At 31.3% G+C, this 20,543-nt stretch overlaps 1 protein-coding gene across 7 annotated transcripts in view; it reads left to right on the plus strand.

Annotated features, from left to right (window-relative positions):
* The window catches only part of LOC107445918 (hypoxia-inducible factor 1-alpha), a 220,060-nt gene that overhangs the window by 175,867 nt on the left and 23,650 nt on the right, over positions 1 to 20,543 (plus strand). For all 7 annotated transcript variants that reach the window (XM_016060415.4, XM_071183493.1, XM_016060416.3 and 4 more), the window contains 4 exons: positions 4,664 to 4,763; positions 5,632 to 5,793; positions 7,525 to 7,678; positions 11,122 to 11,228. In XM_016060415.4, the coding sequence (XP_015915901.1) occupies positions 4,664 to 4,763; positions 5,632 to 5,793; positions 7,525 to 7,678; positions 11,122 to 11,228 (523 nt within the window). The remainder of the gene's footprint in view (positions 1 to 4,663; positions 4,764 to 5,631; positions 5,794 to 7,524; positions 7,679 to 11,121; positions 11,229 to 20,543) is intronic.

Consider the following 20,543-nt stretch of genomic DNA (forward strand, 5'->3'; position numbering starts at 1 on the left):
TATATATATATTCTCTCCAGGATGCATTTCTTTAGCATTATTGCAAAGTCTAAATGCAGGTGTTTTTATGGTAATTGAATCTTGATCATCACTTAATTTCCTTTTTTTCTGCTCCCCCATCTCAACAGCTTGAAGATTTATAGAATGACATGCATAAAATGAAGAAAATAGTAAACAGCTTTAATTTTAAAATAGATCTAATTACTGTAATGTTTTCTATAAATAGTTTTTATCTAATGAGATGGAGCCGGGATAGCCTGGTTGGTAGGGCGTCTTGCTCGTGTTTGTAAGAACGGAAGTTCGAATCCTGCCGGCTGAAGAAAGATAAACATTGCCCCCGTGTATTAAATGGTGGCTGGTGCATGTTAAGTCTTCAAGTCCCCATAACAAATGAGTACCTCTGTGGGTACTGTATTGAAGATTGATCTGTGGATGAATGAATGAGTCCGCCCTGTAAAAAATGCTATTAAGTGTGTGTGTGGCTAAAATAGTATTCTTGTCCATAGAATGCGCCACTGAAAAACAAGAAACGGACCTTAGGCCTTAAATTCGCTTGGTTTCCCAAAGCAGGCCTGCTGGTATTTGCCAAGTGGCATTATAAACAACAAAATAATAAGATGGATGCAGTTATTTTATGGAAGCAATTGGTCTCCATCTGGGAAAGTTATTTTCTGAGGTTCGTTTCTAACGATCCTTTTCTTAGATTTTATAAATAAAAGTACCTAAAAACTTGTGTTTATAAATATGTTGTGTCGAACAGAATCCAACATCGGAGTACTTTATTTATTATTAACATAAAATTGTTTCGTTGATTCCGATATTATCTGATGTTGATGCGTAGCGGAGACCAGCTAGATCCTCTTGTATGACAAGGAAATCACTGAAAATTTCTGAACCGACGCATTCTTGGATTCCGATATTAGCTGATGCGTAGCGCAGACCAGCTAGATCCTCTTGTAGGACAAGGAAATCACTGAAAGATTTTGAACCTACGCATTCTTCGATTCCGATATTAGCTGATGCGTTGTGGAGACCAGCTAGATCCTCTTGTAGGACAAGGAAATCACTTAAAGATTCTGAACCGACGCATTCTTCGATTCCGATATTAGCTGATGCGTTGCGGAGACCAGCTAGATCCTCTTGTAGGACAAGGAAATCACTGAAAGATTCTGAACCTACGCATTCTTCGATTCCGATATAGCTGATGCGTAGCGGAGACCAGCTAGATCCTCTTGTAGGACAAGGAAATCACTGAAAGATTCTGAACCAACGCATTCTTCGATTCCGATATTAGCTGATGCGTTGCGGAGACCAGCTAGATCCTCTTGTAGGACAAGAAAATCACTGAAAGATTCTGAACCGACGCATTCTTCGATTCCAATATTAGCTGATGCGTAGCGGAGACCAGCTAGATCCTCTTGTAGGACAAGGAAATCACTGAAAGATTTTGAACCTACGCATTCTTCGATTCCGATATTAGCTGATGCGTTGCGGAGACCAGCTAGATCCTCTTGTAGGACAAGGAAATCACTAAAAGATTTTGAACCGACGCATTCTTCGATTCCGATATTAGCTGATGCTGATGCGTAACGGAGACCAGCTAGATCCTCTTGTATGACATAGAAATCACTGAAAGATTCTAAACCGACGCATGCGCACATCGTATACGTAGCATTGACTCTTTTCTTAACTTCGTAAACAAGTTTTTTTGCCCTCTTTAAAACATCGGAAAAGAGCTGAGATAGCTCCCGCCTGTCAAAATATAAACTATCACAATTTATTATATAAAAAATTTGATTCAAGGAAATTTATCACGTGGATAGTAAGTAAACCTTTTGCAAAACCATTCTGTAACTTACGAAAGCAAGCGAGGTTTTAATAGCTCAACTCACTTTTCATCAATTGTCTCTTAAATGTAGATTGAGTATTTTTTGGAGTGAAGGGATAATGGGTTGTATTTGGGTGTTGAGAGGAGAAAGGAGTACCTGTGAGAGGCAAGTTGTTTTCCAGGCAATACACATAAGACCTCGCTGGGGTGATCGTTGCATTCAGAACAGGTTTAGATGGATAGAGACTTATAGGAGCTGGTCTTCTTTTTCGACTTACATATTCTTTGTCCCAGAGATCCATGGACCAAATTTAAGACCTTTTTTTCATCAATAATTTATGAATGTTTGGTAAACAAAAACGTCTGAGAAAATATGAAGAAAATGATCGAATAATGTTAAGTGTCATACATTTACCACATTTTCAGATTGATGAGTGCTTCTAGGAGGTGGCACGTCGTAAAATTTTTTTTTGTGAAAATGCTTGTGCAAAATTAATTGTAGTCTGTCACTTGACATATCGTTATATGTATTTAATAATAATAGGCATTGTAAATTTGCGCGTTTACAGATACTAATTCTTATCAAGAATTCGTTTTTGTCTACACCGATTACGCTTTAGTTTTTGCACCGATTTTTGTTTCTTTTTCAAGAAATATGGCATATGCATAAATATTTTTTTACGCAACAGAATGGAATGTATATTTTGTGCTAAGTGCGTGTCGAATTGTCTACTTAATTTACAAAAAGTAAACAATGTAGAACAGTTGCCGTTGGCGTTTTTTACTTACTTAATTTTTCCTAGTAATTGATAAATATAAATTTTTGTGGAAAATACTAAAAAACAACCTATAAGAATTGCGATGAAATTCTACTGGGATTTTCTCTTATTTCGAATGTATTTACGTTTTTACGAAATTTTGTTCTGTTTTTATCTAAAAAAAAAAGAAAGATATTTGTTAACAAGAATATTTTTAATTTTTTCTAAATTTAAACTGATTTGTATTTACTTATTGTTGTGGTGGTTTATTTTCGAAATATCTAAGCTATCCATTTTAGCCGTGATACAATCTTATCGCCTTAAGGAAAAGTGCTCGAAATTGTTTACGTGAAGAAGATACGGCACATTAAGTGTTAAAAATATTGTAAGGATAAAAGCTCTTTGACGTTTTCTTAGATAAATGAATCTTTGACTGACGGATATTTTACAAGAATAATTTACCATGTGTATAACCTTAATATATATATATATTAAGATAAAATATATATATATATANCCTACATATATATATATATATATATATATTTCTAAAAAATTATTTTTTTATTACTGCTTTGTGCGTGAAAATACGTTAAAAAATTACTTCGAAAAATTAGTTTATGTATAATTATTTACAAAAAACATTTCATAATTATTTTCTACTTTTTATTTTTGTTTTATTTGAATGATTGAGTTATCCTATGTCAGGGGTTGTTTTGGAACGTTGAGTCGAATGCAATTAAAAATTAATATGTTTCTCCAGAAAAAGTGCGTTTTTGCGTTAAATTAAGAGTATGCCGCCACTGTTCCAATTAATCGTTAAACATAATTTAAGAATTCTTTTGAGTTATTGCCGTAACACTTTACCAGTTCCCATAACAAATCAATGCCTTTGAGGATACCAAATTGTAGATTGGTTTTTCTCTGGTTCAGATCAAAATTATGATTTCTGGATGAATGGAGTATGAAAGGATCCTCCCTGTAAAAAGGTACTGTGACGTGTGTGTTTCTATATTTTTGGCAATAGATGGCGCCACTGAAAAATAAGAAACGCAACCCTCTGCCTTAAGTTTGCTTGGTTTCCCATTTTCCCATAGCAGGCTTGCTGCTATTGGCAAGTCGTATAAGAAACAACAACACTTTGCAAAATGAAAATCAGACCAACCGTTCAAATCTAAGCAATCCGTTTTTTCTTTCTTTTTTGCAGACTGAATTATTTTCAAAAAGTGCATTTATTAATAACAAACTCAGGAACTAACTCTCCCCCTGAAATTGGGGCAGGAATCAATTTTAAAATCTTAAATCTTATCCAGGAAAGCTCATTTTTTCATGTTTACTTTACTCCGGAGGTGAGAAGGAAATCTATTGTAGTTTGATGTAATGACATAAAATTTTCATCTTTTTCAAAGTATCAAGCATGTCTAATATTAACTTTGATGTTTGACCTATTCCAGTACCATTCCGAACATTTTATATTTTATTTCCGTTCTTCGATTACAGTGCTATCTTTAAACCTAAATGCAAAAACCAGTAATCAAATTAGGGTGCTTTTTTCTTGAAAACCTAAATATGCAGTTAAAAACGGTTTCTATTTTAAGTTGCCCCTCACCAGTTCTGAAATCATTGAATGCATCTTTTAAAAATAATTTTTGATATTTGATACGATGAATATTTCTCACACACTTGGCCGAATATTCTGTTCTGTATAACCCTTAAAAATTATGTCATGTGTAGAAATTCTATCATTAGATCAAAAGTTATTCTTGTCATTGTCATTTTTTTGGTAAGGAATTGCTGGAAAAATCGAAAAATACAAGTATTTTAAATTCAATTTCATTCAAAAATCAATAAAGGAAAAAAATATTTTTAGTAGATCTTTGCAGATCTGATTTTCTCCTTAAACACATAAATAGATCAGAATCATATACCAACTCTTTATTTGCTCCTTAAATTAGTTATATGAAACGATCCAACTTTCAGAGACATATATCTTCAACAATCAATCTCTTTCCTCTTCAATTTCTTCTCAACAAATCAAGAGAATAATCTCTTTCTTTTCTTCTTTTTTTTTTTACAGATAGATCTTCTTGGTCATCACATTTCGAACTTCGTGCTCCCAAAAGAAAAAGATCTACTTATGAAAAAAATGAGAAATTTAATATCCAAGTATAAAAATGGTAAGTTTTTTTTCCCCCAATATTAAATAGATGTCAAATAGAATTTTTTTATGATATTTTAAACTTTGTATTATTTCTGTTAAGAATGAATAAATTTCACTTTGAAATTCTCACTTTGAATTTTCAGTATATTTATATATGGTAATACTATATATTTATGCATATCTAAAAACTGGTATAGATTTAATACCCATTTTAGATTGATGGACTTATGAGAACTTAATGTTGCTCAAAATTTCATTTAATATCTCATTTTATCTTTCAAAAAAGATTTTAATACGTTGGTGGCGTGCACGCACTGGGTAAAAAAAATTCAGAAATATTTGTATTTTAAAAAAGTTAGTTCCTAATTTTAAATTCGTTTTTAATGTAATGTTAAGTTAAATAATTTAATTGTAACAATTTATTATTTCCTACAGAATGTACTTATTCGTACAATAAACAGAATGTGCTTATTCATAATATAATTTTTCATAAATATAATTATAATTTAAAATTTTAATGACTTAAATTCATTATTAAAATTTTTATATTGCAAATTTTGATTTCATTACAAAAATAATAGTAATAAGTTTAAAGATTTAATGTCCGTAGTCGTTGAATAAAGATGTCCTCCTTTGGCCTGGTGACCTTGTTCCCAGCTTTGCCTCCCACTTCATTCGAAGGCCACTGTAATTCATTCTTTGAAAACTATATTTTAAAAAACAAATCAAGATTTAATATTGACTTATTTTAATTCATTCTTTAGAAAAAGCTTTTAAGAATATATAAAAAAATGAAACACATTATAAATTCTAAATTATTAAATGGTATTAATTATAGCTCTGTTATTTGTTATTTAAATGTCCCAATTACTTTGACTTTTTAGGATCTTCAAATCCTCGTAATGTCGTTAGAGTACGTATGCAGCAACGACCATTACCTCGTAGCAACGAGATGAGGTACAGAAAAATGTCTTTCTCGCTCTCAATACATTCTGGCGACGAAATGCCTCAAAGTTCTGCACCACTGAAAAAAAGCTTAAAGATCGGTAAATTGTTTTTCCTCTACTTCTTTTCATTTCGTAGATTATTGTTATGTTTATTAAAGTATCTGTTGCCTTCTTCTGTCAATTACATTGTTCTAATATTTATTTTTTTATCGTATCCATGAACAATTAAATGGCCTCGTGTGCCTTCATCGTGTAACTGCATCCGCAAGCTCCAATACATCATTACTGTAGAGGATCTCACGAAGTTCTGAAGTCAGTGGCACCATACCCAGTTGTAAAACATATGGGGTAAGGGCTGGGCACTCGAGAATGTGATCCGGTGTAAGTTGGATATCGGTGCAGTTCTTGCAGGGAATATAAGTTCTTATTTTGTCGGGAAGAATTTTCATCCTTTTAAAGTGGTATGTTCTTAGTCTTGTAATTGTTGATGTTAAGATTCTGGAACAGTCAAAGTCAGTAATGAGGTGTTTCCTGAAGGAATGGGGCAGAAGTCTGTGTTTTGCAACTGCATTTGCAGATCAAAATTGCACTGTCCATGGAAAAAGAGGGTTGCCAGAGCCTCGAAAGGTTGGACTTCTACCTGTTGGTCCGCGGAAGGTATTTTATTTCCCTTCTACCACCCACTGGAGAACCAGTGTAGGCATTCCCCTATATTCTAATATTTATTAATATAATTTGAAAAATAAGAGAATACGTAAGCTGTTGTTTTTTGCTTTATTATAATGGTTTATAAAAGCGTACATTTTCTTGCGTAAAATATTCCATCTCAGCGTCAACTAATTAGGTTAATTTTTTCCCTCTAAACCTATTTATTTTTTTAAACTGTTTTATACTTTGCTTCATTGTTTACGGTATCAGTTTTTGTTTCACTGAGTTATGAGATGAATATATAAGATGAATTATAAGTATTAGATATTTTGTAAGAAGGTTTTGTTGCATTTATTTGTTTTATAGAGCTTTCATTATATTACATATATTTTATTTTATTTTTTATAACCGTCACTGAACAGCCGACCCAAATTTAGGTTTACCACTACTACATAGCCTTGTAATTTTACTACTTAGGTTCAACTCCATAGCCTTGTAATTTTGAACCTAATTCAGAAGACAAGGAAATTCCTGGATGTAGTGGGAGAAATTTGTCTTCGTGGTGGACTTTTTGATGGAACCAACCAACGTTTGCGTTACGTGGAGGGGAAGACCAAGAGAACCTCCCACGGTTAGCCTGGCGGCAGTGGGACTCTAACTCCTGATCCGTCTACCGCAGAGGATATTTCACGTCAGCACTGTGGTCTGTGCAAGCCGGATGCGGAATTCGTATCGACCTGCCATCGCTGGGATTCGAACCTGGTTCAACTCATTGGAAGGCGAACGCTCTATCCCCTGAGCCATCACATATAGTTATCGCTTGCCAAACCCTGGAAATTTTTGTCCAGTTCAATAAAAATCACTTCGGTAGTTTACTTTCCCTTAGTCTTGTTTACTATTTCAGTTTTTGTAACTTAATTTTGTCTACATTTTATTTGAAATATATTAGAGAGCATTTCAAAAATTGTTAAGCGTATCAATTCTTGAATTAAGTTAATCCCTTTAATGTACGAGAATGTAATAATCTAACATCGTTTACAAGTTGAAACAAATTGAATGCTCGAAAACGTATTTTCATTGTTTTTGAATTCCACTTGTCAATCTATGCATAAATAATAACTGTTATGAATAAATGACAATTCTGTTGGAATTATTCAAGCACATTTCTTCTGTTATTCATAGGACGACACAAAGATTTTGGAGAAAGTGCTATAATATTAATATTTGCTGAACCTGTGCAATTAGAGCCAGACATTGATGTGCAATACTTAGAACAAAGAGACTGTTACTTCACAATACATGGTACTCAAGGCGAAATTATTTTTGCTGATCACAGGTATTTATTTTACATTCATGAGATTTTTATTTAAAGCTTTATGCGTTTTCTTTACTGTGAGACTTATTTTCGTAATTGTTTTAAAACAGTGGTTTCCAACAGGCTGACCGGGGGCCGCATCCGGCCCGCGAAGCCTTTTTTTGTGGCCCGCGAACTGAAATATATTAGTTGTTATTTTTTTGCGGACAATTTTCGTAAAAAATCTATAAGGGTTTAAAATACTTTTCTCGTTAAAAAAAACCTAATTTCTTCCTTTCTGTGAAATTTATCATACCAACGGTGCAAAAAATTTATTTGTCAGGTTTTGCATCCAAGAAAATATTTATTTAAATACAAAAATAATCGTGTATGTTGCTCTTTTTTATTTCATTTTTTTGTATTTTGTAAATATAATTTAGCATGTGTGTATCAGAAATTTTCTCAAAGAAATTCTCCGATTTAACTTTTTGAAACCACTCATTTTAGACGAAAATATTTTACACACACATTTGTAAATTTAAAATGTGAATATCTATTCTCTGGTGTTTGCAGCAGACAAACCTCAATTTTGTCATTAAACATTTTGTGAGCTACTATGTAAGTTTTAATACCAACCATTTTAAAGTTTTATATCTTAACAATTAGATATCTGTTGCACATTAATTGTGTAATACATGGGTACACATTAAAGTTATTGTAGCCCGAATTTTTTAATATGCAACTAAATATGTTTAAAAATCTACTTCTTATTTTAATTTGTAATTCAATACTTTTGTTTTGTACAACTTGGTAAAAATCTGACAGTAATATTTAATGTTCCTTCAAACATATAAAAGAGTCATATATAAAATTTTGATGAAGTTGCGGCCCGCCATTTGATTTGTGTTTTTAATTGTGAACCCCGGCCTCATGTAAGTTGGAAGCCCTTGTTTTAAAACAATAAATTGAGACTTTTGGTTTTTAAACCGGAGCTGTTAACTGGTACCTTGTTCTCAGAATTAGCATCACACCAATAAGTTTATTCAAAATCACAGTAAGTCTATTAAAAAATAAATGAAGTTATTGCAGAAGTTTTCTTTGTCAACTTAGTTTATCTTAGTTTCGTAAAAATTTGGCCGTGACAGAGCACAGCTTTTTCAATGTCTACTGAAGTAAGCAGCACTTGCCTCCCTTTTCTAGTGAGTTTCGAAAATCTTTTTGAGACTTCCTCTAAATTCTAGAATTCTATTAAATCAAAATTAAACATTAATTTACAGATTCTTTGTATACAGCTAACTCGTACTTTAGGGATAAATCCTTCATACCTTGAATAAGTTTGAATACATAGTCGTTCTTAGTATTTAAGTTGATCATTCGTTCTGGATTAAAACCTCGAGCAGCTTTGATTAAAGTTTAATGCTTGCTGACAATGAATTTAAACGAAAACCATAAAGGCAAAATTTATCTGTTAAATGAAGACATTTTGCTGAAAATAAGGATTATGGTAGTATTTATATATTTTGTTATGACACATTTGTTTGCTATCTAACACAGCTGGTTTTAATTCCGGAAATCCAAGCGAAAACTTATAAGCAGTGCACAGCATTTAAAGCAGCCATTAAAGCAGTGGTATTCCAAATTTTATTGCAAAACTTAACAGTTTTATTTCCAACTACTGTAATAAAAAAAAATTAGCGGATATGAATCTCGATCTAAAGACTAAAATCTTTTCAGTTAACTGTTCATGATCTCGTCTTCATAGTTCTTTTTATATGTTTTCCGAAAAATGCGTGCCTATTTGTGAAAAAATTGAAACGCAAACTTCTCCAATTCAATTATTATTTTTTCGCGAGAACATTTTCTACGCAATTTTTAATTAGTTTTTTTTTACTAAAAGCATTTATAATTATTGAAGTAACTAAAAATCTGACTGCACGAGGCTTTGTTAATCATGTTGATGAAGTATATCTTCCCAACCAGGCAGTAAGTAAGAAGATCCTCCCAATTTGCTATTTCTCGATGCCTTTTTCAATTAACAACTTTAATTTATCTAATTGGAATCAATAAACTTGTTTGTTCTTTCGAATAACGCCATACAAAGACCTTTCAATGGCAAACATTAAAAATTCGTAAAAATTGTCTATTTTTCATTTGTACGCTTGATTTTTCTGTTTTATGAAAGTGTTGTTTATTCATATTGCTGCGATGTTTACCTTCCATCATAAGAAGTTTATAAATACGAAAACTTCTTTTTAAGCCTCTTTTCTTTATTCTTTTTTTGGAATAATTTGTCATCGTCTGGCAACTATTTTCAATTTTTCACAAATGAGAAGAAAAAAATTAATTGCATTGCGCATATGAAGTATATTTGTAAAAGATTCTTTTTTGGACAAACAAACTAAAATATTTACATTTACTGAAAGCAATATTTTCAATTGATGGTAACAATAATTTGAGGGATTTATGTATCTTATCAGCTGCCTCAGTTAGTCCTGGTCACACTTTTTTTTGAACAAGCCAGACACAGATTTAAAAAAAAACTAGTCGATTTCATTTATTAATAAAGATTAAAATAATGCAAGTTATTAAAACTCAATTAACAAGATATGAAACATGAAACCTATAGTGGATTCGGTTACCTGTTATGGCGACGTTACGCTCGATCTTTGGCTTTGAAAGTTTTTCGTTAACAAATTTGTTATTATTTTAATTTTACTGTTATTTGATGTATTTAATTATAAAAACGATAATGAATAGGCAATAAAAATTTTATTAGCAGTATTTGTCGAAGAAATCTCTTAATAGCTATGTATGATAGCAGTATTTAGCTATGCTTCCTCCCCCACTCTCAGATAAAGCTGCACAAAACCAAAGTTGCACAAATTATTGATCAACTTCTTTAAATATAGAAATGTAACTGTATTTTTACTTTGCGAAAATTTCTAGTCGGAACAACTTGGCAAGAAAACTAACGTTTTATCAAAAACATTTACAGAGCATACAATAGCGTAAACAACTTTATAACTCTATTTATTATAAATTTCAAAGTTTAATTATTTCTCAAAATATTTGGATATTTAACATGAGTTTTCCACGTAAAAGATATTTTCAATGATCAAGATAAATTTTAAAAGCAAGAAAAAATGATTGCATAGTAATAAATTAGAGATTTTTCCTGATTTAAAAAAATATTTTGTCGATAACTTCATTTTAAAATTATCAGGAAATGTTAGTTTCGCTTCTTGTGAATAAGTTTTGAATCTAACCATTCCGACATAGGTTAATTTTTATTCTTTATTCTTTATTCTGTTTTTTATTTTTTATTCTTGAATCTGGATTTTACGAAGAAATACTTTGGGTATCTTTCTTGTCAGTATAACGAATTAGTTTCAAAATATGTTCAAATTTAATATTAAATTCAAGATCTTTTTATATGAAGTCTTGAAAAAATATTATATATCAATGTCTTTTTTTTATTTATCTAGAATATCTATCATGACTGGTTATATGCCCCGAGATGTTTTGGGAAATTCAGCTTATCAGTATATTCATTGTTCAGATGTGCCAATAGCTCTCTTTGCCCAAAAAGCTAGTAAGTCATACTTTTCAAATTATTTTAATTAACAACGCATCTCTTATGTGTTCTTCGATCTAACATGTTTTGATATAAAATGTTTTTTTTTTTCATTAAACTAACACTGGATACGCGCTGTATTTCTATAAATATTTCATGTAGATTTTCTTTTTCATTTGTTAAAACTACAAGTTTGACATAATTTTCCTGCACTGAAGTGACGTCACAATTCCGATATTATTCTGAAATACATTAATCAGGAAAAAAATATTTAATTGTTTTCTTTCCTTAAATTTTTTCGAACCAATGAAATATTACCGCTATTATCTAATATTTATAATTCTCTTACGTGGCTCCCGAATTTTGGCTGCATTTCTTTTCCACCGGTGGCAACGTTTGCTTTGTTTTGTTTACGTTACTATTTCTCTTACACGGCGACGAGAAAAAGCCTCATTACAACTCCCAGAATGGCAACGCTAGAAAATCAACCAATGATTGCCGCTAAAAATGTCGCATGCCAAATCTAGAAGAGGTGGCTTAACATAGAGCGCTTTTAAAAACGGAAACTGAAATAACCAGAGAGCATCAGCTGCGGGCAGAAGTGAGTAGTCTTTGTCGATAGATCTCTATTTTAGTATTTTGTCGAAAGAGCTTTTTTCACGAATTTATATATAACGAATTTATTTGACGAGTTTTGGTTTATATCACGAATTATACTATAGCACATTTCTAATAGGTTTAACGAATTGCATGTCATTTAATTGAATCCAAATTTATTTTAATGACTTAGTGTTTACTAAAAAGATGTAATTTTTTCTTAAAAAAAACGTTTTTATATGGATTTGAATGATTGTTTTAAATTCTTAGAATTTTATGCATTTGCAATGTACCTAAGTTAGTAGCTAGCGAAGTGAGCTTGGTTTGCGAAGCGAACCATACAAGATTGCGTAGCAATTTTCGGGGGTTGGCGAGCGTTAGCGAGCAGGGGGCGCAGCCCACTAGTTACTTAATGTTCTTTTAGCTTTACTACTTATTAGCGCTCAATTTACTCAAATTCACTAAAGTGTCGCTTAGGCGGTTCGTCTACTAAGTTTTCATATTGTTATCAAGATTTTGGGGTCATAAATAAGGAAAGTGAAGACCATTCAATAATCTAACTACCACGTACCTAAAATTTGCTTTTATTTTGAACAAATTTATATCTTTCTCATTCACCTTTAATCTTTTATTATTTTAAAAATCACCTAATCATTCATATATGCTTTTTTTATTAACGTTGATCTACCTGTTGAAATAAGTATTATTTATATTACTTACAAGCATGATTTTGTTAGTTTTTCCTTTAAAAAAAGATATAATTGTACGGCCATTAATTTGGACAAAAGATAAGAATCCTGTTTATTGTCATGATTTTTTTTTCATAAATATTTAGTATGAAAATAAATTTGAAAACTAATATAAATCCACGAAAAACTCAATAATTTTTATTGAAAAGAACTGAACTATCGAATTGATTAACAAAAAATATACTCTTTGTTTAAAGCATTGTTTAGCTTGATAACTTGAAAGAAATGGTATTTTTTTAGATTACTTTTGATTTTAACAATTCAGAAAAAGTTAAAACAACTTTTTTCATCTCGAAATAATTCAGCGTGAAAATGTCAAGTATCCTAAAAAAATGTATTTATTATAAAAATAATGCGTCAAATCGAAGTTTATGGAAAAAAATTAAAAAATAAACGACTCAAAAATATATTCTAGAAAGTTTCGTTGTTTTTGCTTCAAGAACTATCTGTGTTTATAAATTCCATATCCAATTTCTTGGTAGTCGTAAATTCAAAATTTAGTCGGCTATTCAACGACAGTTATAAAAGAAAATGAAAATTTACAACAGCAATGAAGCGAAAATATTAATAATTCGCCATTTTAGAAATGAAATAAAGACTTTATTTTAGTCTTAGACTACATATATGGGTGATTCTTTTTAAACATGACAATTCGGACCAAAAGACTTCTTCAAATTTAAAGTCTCCAAAATAATCTAAAATTGTTTTTGTATACTTCGTTAGTTACATTTATTAATATGTTACAGACAGCAGTGTAGTTTATTGACATTTACTCGAGAAAAAAAAAATAAAATAGAAATCCACCAAATCTTGAATGCCAGGAAAATGACATATTAGCTTACAAGTTTAAAAAATAGTCGTTTTAAGTTAATAGTAAGTAACTCAACTTAAGCCTTTATGTTAGATGAACCATAAAATGCTTAAATTAATTCTTTTTATCCACTGTAGAGAGAATCAATTTTGTTGCTGATATGTACAGAATAAAATTGTGTATAATAATCAATCATTAAATAAATAAATAGCTTTGATTACATCCAACCAAATTACAATCATACATAAACTTGGTATTAGGTAAATATTTGCTTTTCCTCCTTGCAGTATTAGCAGTTAAAAAAAAATTTTGGTAACACTTCAATGTCCTGGAATTCATAAGTCAGGAAAATGAGAGCCAGGATAATGACAAATTCGCCATTTTATAGCATATAACTTTAATTTAATATTTTGTCCTAAGACGTTTACATTCTGTAGAAAACAACAGTATTTCTTAAAATAACTCAGATAAATCTATGTAGTTTTTGTTATTAATGATTTCAAGAAGCCAGGAAAATGACAACACAAAAACCTACTCATCTTGAAGACTTTTTTGAAATAGATTTTGAACCAGAAAATTGGTTCTTTATTCATGCAACAAGACATATAGGAGGGTATCTGATCAATCTATTAACATAAGATATTGATTGCTGGCTCTATCTATTTTGGTTATAAACCACTAAATAAAACAGGGTTGCCACTCCGCATGGAGAACAGGGTAAATCTGGAAAATACAGGGAATTTAAAAATTACCTAAAATAACAGGGAAAATGCAGGGAATTTTGATTTTTTCTTTACAAACTGGGAAAATACAGGGAATTTTGTTTCGTATTTTTGTCTTTTAAAAAATGGGCACCACTCAAAAGCGTAATTTATGGGATATTTAAGGAAGATAGTTCAACTATACTAAACTATTTCATTTGCTATAGCATTATTTATGTATGTCGTGCTTTTTTCCAGAAATTAAAACTAATAAATATAGTTAGTCTAATATGGCTCCTTGTATAATATCTACAGGGAAAACACAGGGAATTTTTTTTTCAAGATTTTAGTGGCAACCCTGTAAAAGTAGCCAGGAAAATGACAGATTTTCTTGGGACCAACAAATTATTGACAGAAAAAATTATTTTAAACGAAGTTTTTGTAATTAAAACCCTCTATACATCGGTTGAGATTAAAAAAAATTAGATATTGAAAAATTTATGGGAAGTTTTGAAGCTAGTTATTATTGGAAACATTGTTTTGGACATTCCAGGAAAATGACATTTTGAAGTTCAATTAAACTTTTTAACTATACAAAACAGTCAATGCTAGTACAAAGTCATTTTAAAATGCTAACAGCAGTGCAATTTATTAATTTTTTTTAAAAAAAAAGTTCTTTTAGTGTTATAGTATTAGATCTTGGAGCAAGGGACAGTGAATTGTCACATTTCGTGAGAATCGCCCATATATGGATATTTATGTAGATTCAGAAATCTTTTTCTCGATTATGACTATCTGTTCTGGGCCACAAGCAAATTTCTTCATAGGAAGAGAAAAATTTATCTTTTGTAGAATTTTTTTGGTGTCAACAATTTTCTTGTGGTTTATGGCAACCTTTCCAAAATATGCTTTCTTAACTGTTAGTGGGGCGACTTTTATGGCGCTTTCTTTGTACAGAGTAAATATTAATTTGCATAAACCACCGATGAAAACATGTACTTCAACTTACAAAGTGAAGAGCAAAACAATCAGTAAAACTGCTATATTGTGATCCCTGAAATTGTTTCTTGTTTCTTGCTTTTCTTTAGGAGAATTTTGGTAACATATTTTTTTCATTTAATGCTCCGGCTACCGTGTAGTTATATATTGTTACGAATTAATTCTTTTTGGCGGCGTCAATTCGTCGCCAATCAAATTATATTTTATTTCAGTTGTTCTCGATGCACTCATGCCTGAAGGAGCATTTCTTGAAAGCTCCTATTTCTTATATTTTTTGTTTTGTTTCAGTCTAATTATTATTTGTTTCATTGTTAAGTTTATTAATAAATATAAAAGCACATATTAATTGTTTTCTTACTGACCAGGGCATCAAATGGTAGAGATACACGCATATCCCGAAACTCGAAATAGATTTTCTATCATATATATTCTACTTTCTATTATGCAATTCTTACCTGCCGTTTTCTCCTCTACTTCTACGTTTTTCCCTTCCTTGTTATGAATTACAAGCCCCTTAACTCCTGTTATATTTGTTTTATGTGGCTCGTAGTTTCTTTGATCCATCTTTCTTCTCCTGCATACAAAATCTAAGGAACTGCCCTCTGAAACCACACATTGGGTGGTAAAAAGCATTCGCAAAATAGCAAACCTAAACTAAATAATTAATTGTTAAGTTATGCGTACAATTTCTTAAGCAACTGCAGCAGTCAATTCGTAGTTTATTCCGAGAACAGGTCAATTATATCCCCCCAGGTCCGGGCTATCTCCAGGACATGGAATGTTTTCGAACTATATTGAGATTTTACTCCACAAAACATTCTGTACCAAGTAGGAGGCCATGAATTTATGGATCTTTGCCAACCAAACTTAAAGCAAAAATCTTAATTTTGTAAAAAAATGTGGAGATGTCTGATTTACGGACTCATCGATTCAATTAATTTATATAAGAATTGCGGAAAATGCGATATAGTTCAGGAGTATATATCACGATGCGGTTTTATAATTTTTGTTTTACAGTGCACGAAATAAAAAACGAAACATAGTATAACTTTTTAACAAATTTGTATTTTTACGTACCCAAGATGCCTCAAGAATTAACGTTAAGTATGCTGTTTAACTTATTTACCAGATTGCTTTCTCCCCTATATTTTCAGAGTCAAAAATCTAAAAAAAAATCTAATAATCGTCCACACTAATTAGCAAGCATATTTAAAATTAACTCTTAAAATCATTATAATTGGATTTTAGTTCGTAAAAATCCCGTCATTAGATCAAAAGCAATTTATGTTCTTTCCTGAAAGGAGAATGATTCAATATTTCGAGGACATACTTTGCCTAAGAAAAGCTTTTAAAATTCTCTACTTATCTCGTACATTAATATTTAATGCAACCCTTAAAAATATAACTTCTTTTCAGTTAAACTATTATTTCATTAATGGAAAATTCTATTTTCATATGGAACCAGTCCCCCTGGTAGGGCACATGAAGATTAAAAGCTACTGAAGTAACGAGCCGTAACAACTGCCTAACTTATCTTATAAATTGTCTAATTGAATACAGCGTTAGATGAATAAATAAAGTACTAATTGATGTGTCAAAATAAATGGGAATCTTTATGTACTCTGGAGATATTTTTAAGATAAAGCAGTTTTATTATTTTGTTGTTGGAAATCTAGGCACGATTAGCAACTTCTATTTTAAAAAAATTCAATTTAAATGTTTTATCTTTTTATCGATTATTTATGAGAACAACATGTTGTGTCGTATTACATTCTCTGATAAGTCTGTTCTGAATTCGCAACCGAAGTAAGTCATCATATTTAAAAAGTACGATTGTTTACATTTAAAGGAACGTTAGAGTGTTAAAGAAATTCTCGTTTTTATTTTTAGCTATAAAAGTTTCATAAAGATTTAAGAATTTCATAAATATTAACAAGAACTGTCGTGAAAATCGGGATTGTTGTGAAAATTAACTTTTGTTTTTTTACACTGATTTTACTAGTTAAGTTCGCCCCCGAAGGACAGATTTGTATGAAATGTGTGCACTGCATACATTTATTGGGGTAACAGATAAAAATAAAATTTTGTGACAAACTATGCAATTTTGAAACAGAACTAAATTATATTTGAGTGTTTTATAAAGAATTAAACTACAATAACTTCCTCCGCCTGACAACAACGATACTCAAACCCCTAGACAGTGTAACTTAATAATTCTTCATGATCGTTTTACATAGAGTGGAAACCAAATGAAGCCAACATTGGTGAGTCGCAAAGATGGGCCCTTTTTGCCATGACGCCTCCGGCAGCCTGCTGCACGGCCAAGAATCCCATACAGCGACTGGCTTGAGAGACTTTGTACCATTCTCCTTACTAACCTGATCTTATGCAGTTAGATAACCATTTCTTCTCCCTAGACCAGAGGTCGCCAAATTTTTTTGATCATCGACCCCTATATAATTTTTCGAAATCTCCATCGACCCCCACAAAAGTAATTTTCTATTAATTAAAATAAACCTCTATGTGTTTGTACATTTATTTTATGATTTTAAACATTTAATAAAGTAACAGTACATTGTGTAACAATAGTTTTATAAAAAATATATTAGTATTGAAATTTAAATACCTTATTATTAAATAATAAGTAATTATGCATAAGTAGATATGATAAGTAAAGTAACTTAAGATTTATTGCTTCTTGATCAATAAGATGGGTGGGCCTGGTGTTTTTTTGCAAGGTTCGCTATATTGGGTTCAAAATTGGTCAATTTTAATTTTCGTCAAAATTGGTCAATTTTGTAATTTTCGTAAAAAAATACAAAGTGTGCTATAGTTTTGTCGCGGGCTGTACTAATCCATATTATTAATGCTTACCTTCTTTTTTGTGCATTGATAATTAAAATTGATATCTAAACCAAACGAATGGTTTTATCGAAACAATAACTAATTATCCAAAACTATAAAAGTTTTAATAATGACACTGCAAATATTCAACACAGTTTGCAAAGATAGCTGAAACTGCGTATGATATTTGCATTTGTAACGTCAATGCTCGTCACACGTGACATTTGGACAAGCGCACATATGCATATGACTTATAAACTGCGCTGAGTTCGTGCCACTGCGCGGTGGTACGTAAATACTTGTTTCACCCCAATAAATATACGTTTATTAATTTATGTTTTATAAAGAAACTGATATTGAGTCAATTATAAAAAAAATTCACAAATTTTACATACTTAATTAGGTATGTGTGATTTGCGTATTGAGAACTGTTTTTTTTTCGACCCCCATTCGCCCCCTGTCTCAGATCGACCCCCGCTTTTGTTAAATAGACCCCTGGGGTCTATATAGACCACTTTGGCGACCTCTGCCCTAGACTATCATATTCACGAAAAATCCTCCTATAATGAAGCTGACTTGTACCAACCACTCACGGATTTCTTTGCGTCCAAAACCCTCAAGTTTTACTACAAAGAGGTTGCACAGTAGATGCGTTGGCAGAAAATGCTGGATACCGATGGATACAACTTGAAGACTGGCAATAGGCTACATTTTCTCAAAGTAATTTTCTCTTTCGTCATTAAAAATGAGAAGAATTTGCTTTGTTACGGTGTACACAACATTTAGAAGAGGAATTCCAGAACATTGTTACATTTCGCTGCGTCTCCTTTGTGAATTAAACAAACGATTGCTGTTGAAACTTTGCCAACTCGTCGTCATTCCTTCGCTATTCCAAACCTCTTTAAACTGAAAATAGATTTCTTCCTTGATATTATCCCTTTCATATTTAATTAGATCCCGCTTAGGGCATCGATTTTTTTTATCTCGTGTGTTGATTCCTGTTGTGTGATGTGTGAATGTGGCCCACCCTATAATCGGGAATCTGTGGCAGTGTGGCGTAGGTAATGTTGCTCGTCTCCGTGACTTAAGTTCACAGGTGGCCGTCGGTTAACGTTAAATGAGCAACAATCCCGGCATCTTCATAGGTGAAGATCGAATGTTCAGTGCCTGCCGTAGAAAAGACATTTAATTAGTTCTGATGTAATATTACCCTTCCATGGAGACTTACATTTTTAAATTTCTTTATAATATCCATTGTCTTCTTTACTGTATTTCTAATTACCTCCTAAATTTCCCCCAATTTAATTCGTGCTCCCGACTTCTCACTTAAAATTCTATTTTTCCATTCAACGTGATGTGATTTGAAGTGTATACGATGCATGACCCCGATAAAAACGCGATCTGTTTGGTTTTCTTTGCATCTCTTACAAACTTTAAGGTGTTTTTGAAGTTTATTTGAGGTGTTAAAGTTGATTTCGGGTTCATTTGAAGTCGACTTCAAAAACAACCTTAAAAAATCAATGATGGTTTAAAATAAAAGTGCGTGAAAGAAATTTATTCACACATGAGGTTATTTTGAGGTTGATAGAAATCTACCTTAGTATAGGAGTAGTGTGGGGTGCACGTGCCTCCCAATATTTTCTTGTTATTGTTGACGAAAAATTTATCTCTCACGAAATCTGCATTTTATAAGTTCACGCTTGACTTGATGTCAGAACAAGAAAAATGAATTAATAAAATAAAAAATTAGAGATAGACATTAGACATTGCCTGCCAGAGTCAACTCTCAACACTTAGTAGGTTATATATATATGTGTATGTATATTCATGAAAGTATATATATATATAATATAAAATTTCTGTTCAAAGTTCTCTATAGAACTAAAATTTAGCATGAAATTTCAATCAATTCCAAAGATACTGGCCAGACCGGATAGAAATTTTAACACATAACTCTTTTCAGGAACAATGTGAACAATTTTAAAACAAGTTAACGGATATAATATGAATAACATTTTGGATAACATAATAAAGATATTAATTTAAACTAAAGTTGCTATATAATATTAATTTAAAATTATAATAAATTTCACTGATTTTAATTTAAAATAAAGTTGCAATGGTTCGATTATCATTGATATATCCTTAAAAGTCATTAAAATAAGAAAAACATCAGATATTTATAAAATGTGAAATGTTCCCTTACTTTTAAACTTTCTGTTTGAAAATTGCTGCTTTTCAGCACTGAAATCCCATTTGTGAAATACAGCCCTAGGGACAAATTCTGCTATGCTGAGGATCCATTTATTGAGACTGAGAGCACAATCATCTGACTTCAAACGTTTCAGTCTATTGTGTCCTCTCGAACTACAGAAACCTCTCAATCCCAGTTCTCAGCAGTTTTAGAGCTTTTTATTAACTTACATATTTCACTTTTCGGCTTTCCAGATTCTTTAAAAAACGAAATTTTTCGAACTTCTAACTCAGATAATTCTTTTCCTCTTGGCATTGTGAATTTTCTTATGAAAACAAATGAATTAAAATCTCTTTTTTCTTTATAATACTACCGAATGCATTTCCTGTGATGCAAAAGTTACAGTTTACATAGGATTTCCAAAGAAAAATTAAAATT

The sequence above is a fragment of the Parasteatoda tepidariorum genome, chromosome 7 (genome assembly GCF_043381705.1).
Source record: "Parasteatoda tepidariorum isolate YZ-2023 chromosome 7, CAS_Ptep_4.0, whole genome shotgun sequence".
Classification (NCBI taxonomy): domain Eukaryota; kingdom Metazoa; phylum Arthropoda; class Arachnida; order Araneae; family Theridiidae; genus Parasteatoda; species Parasteatoda tepidariorum.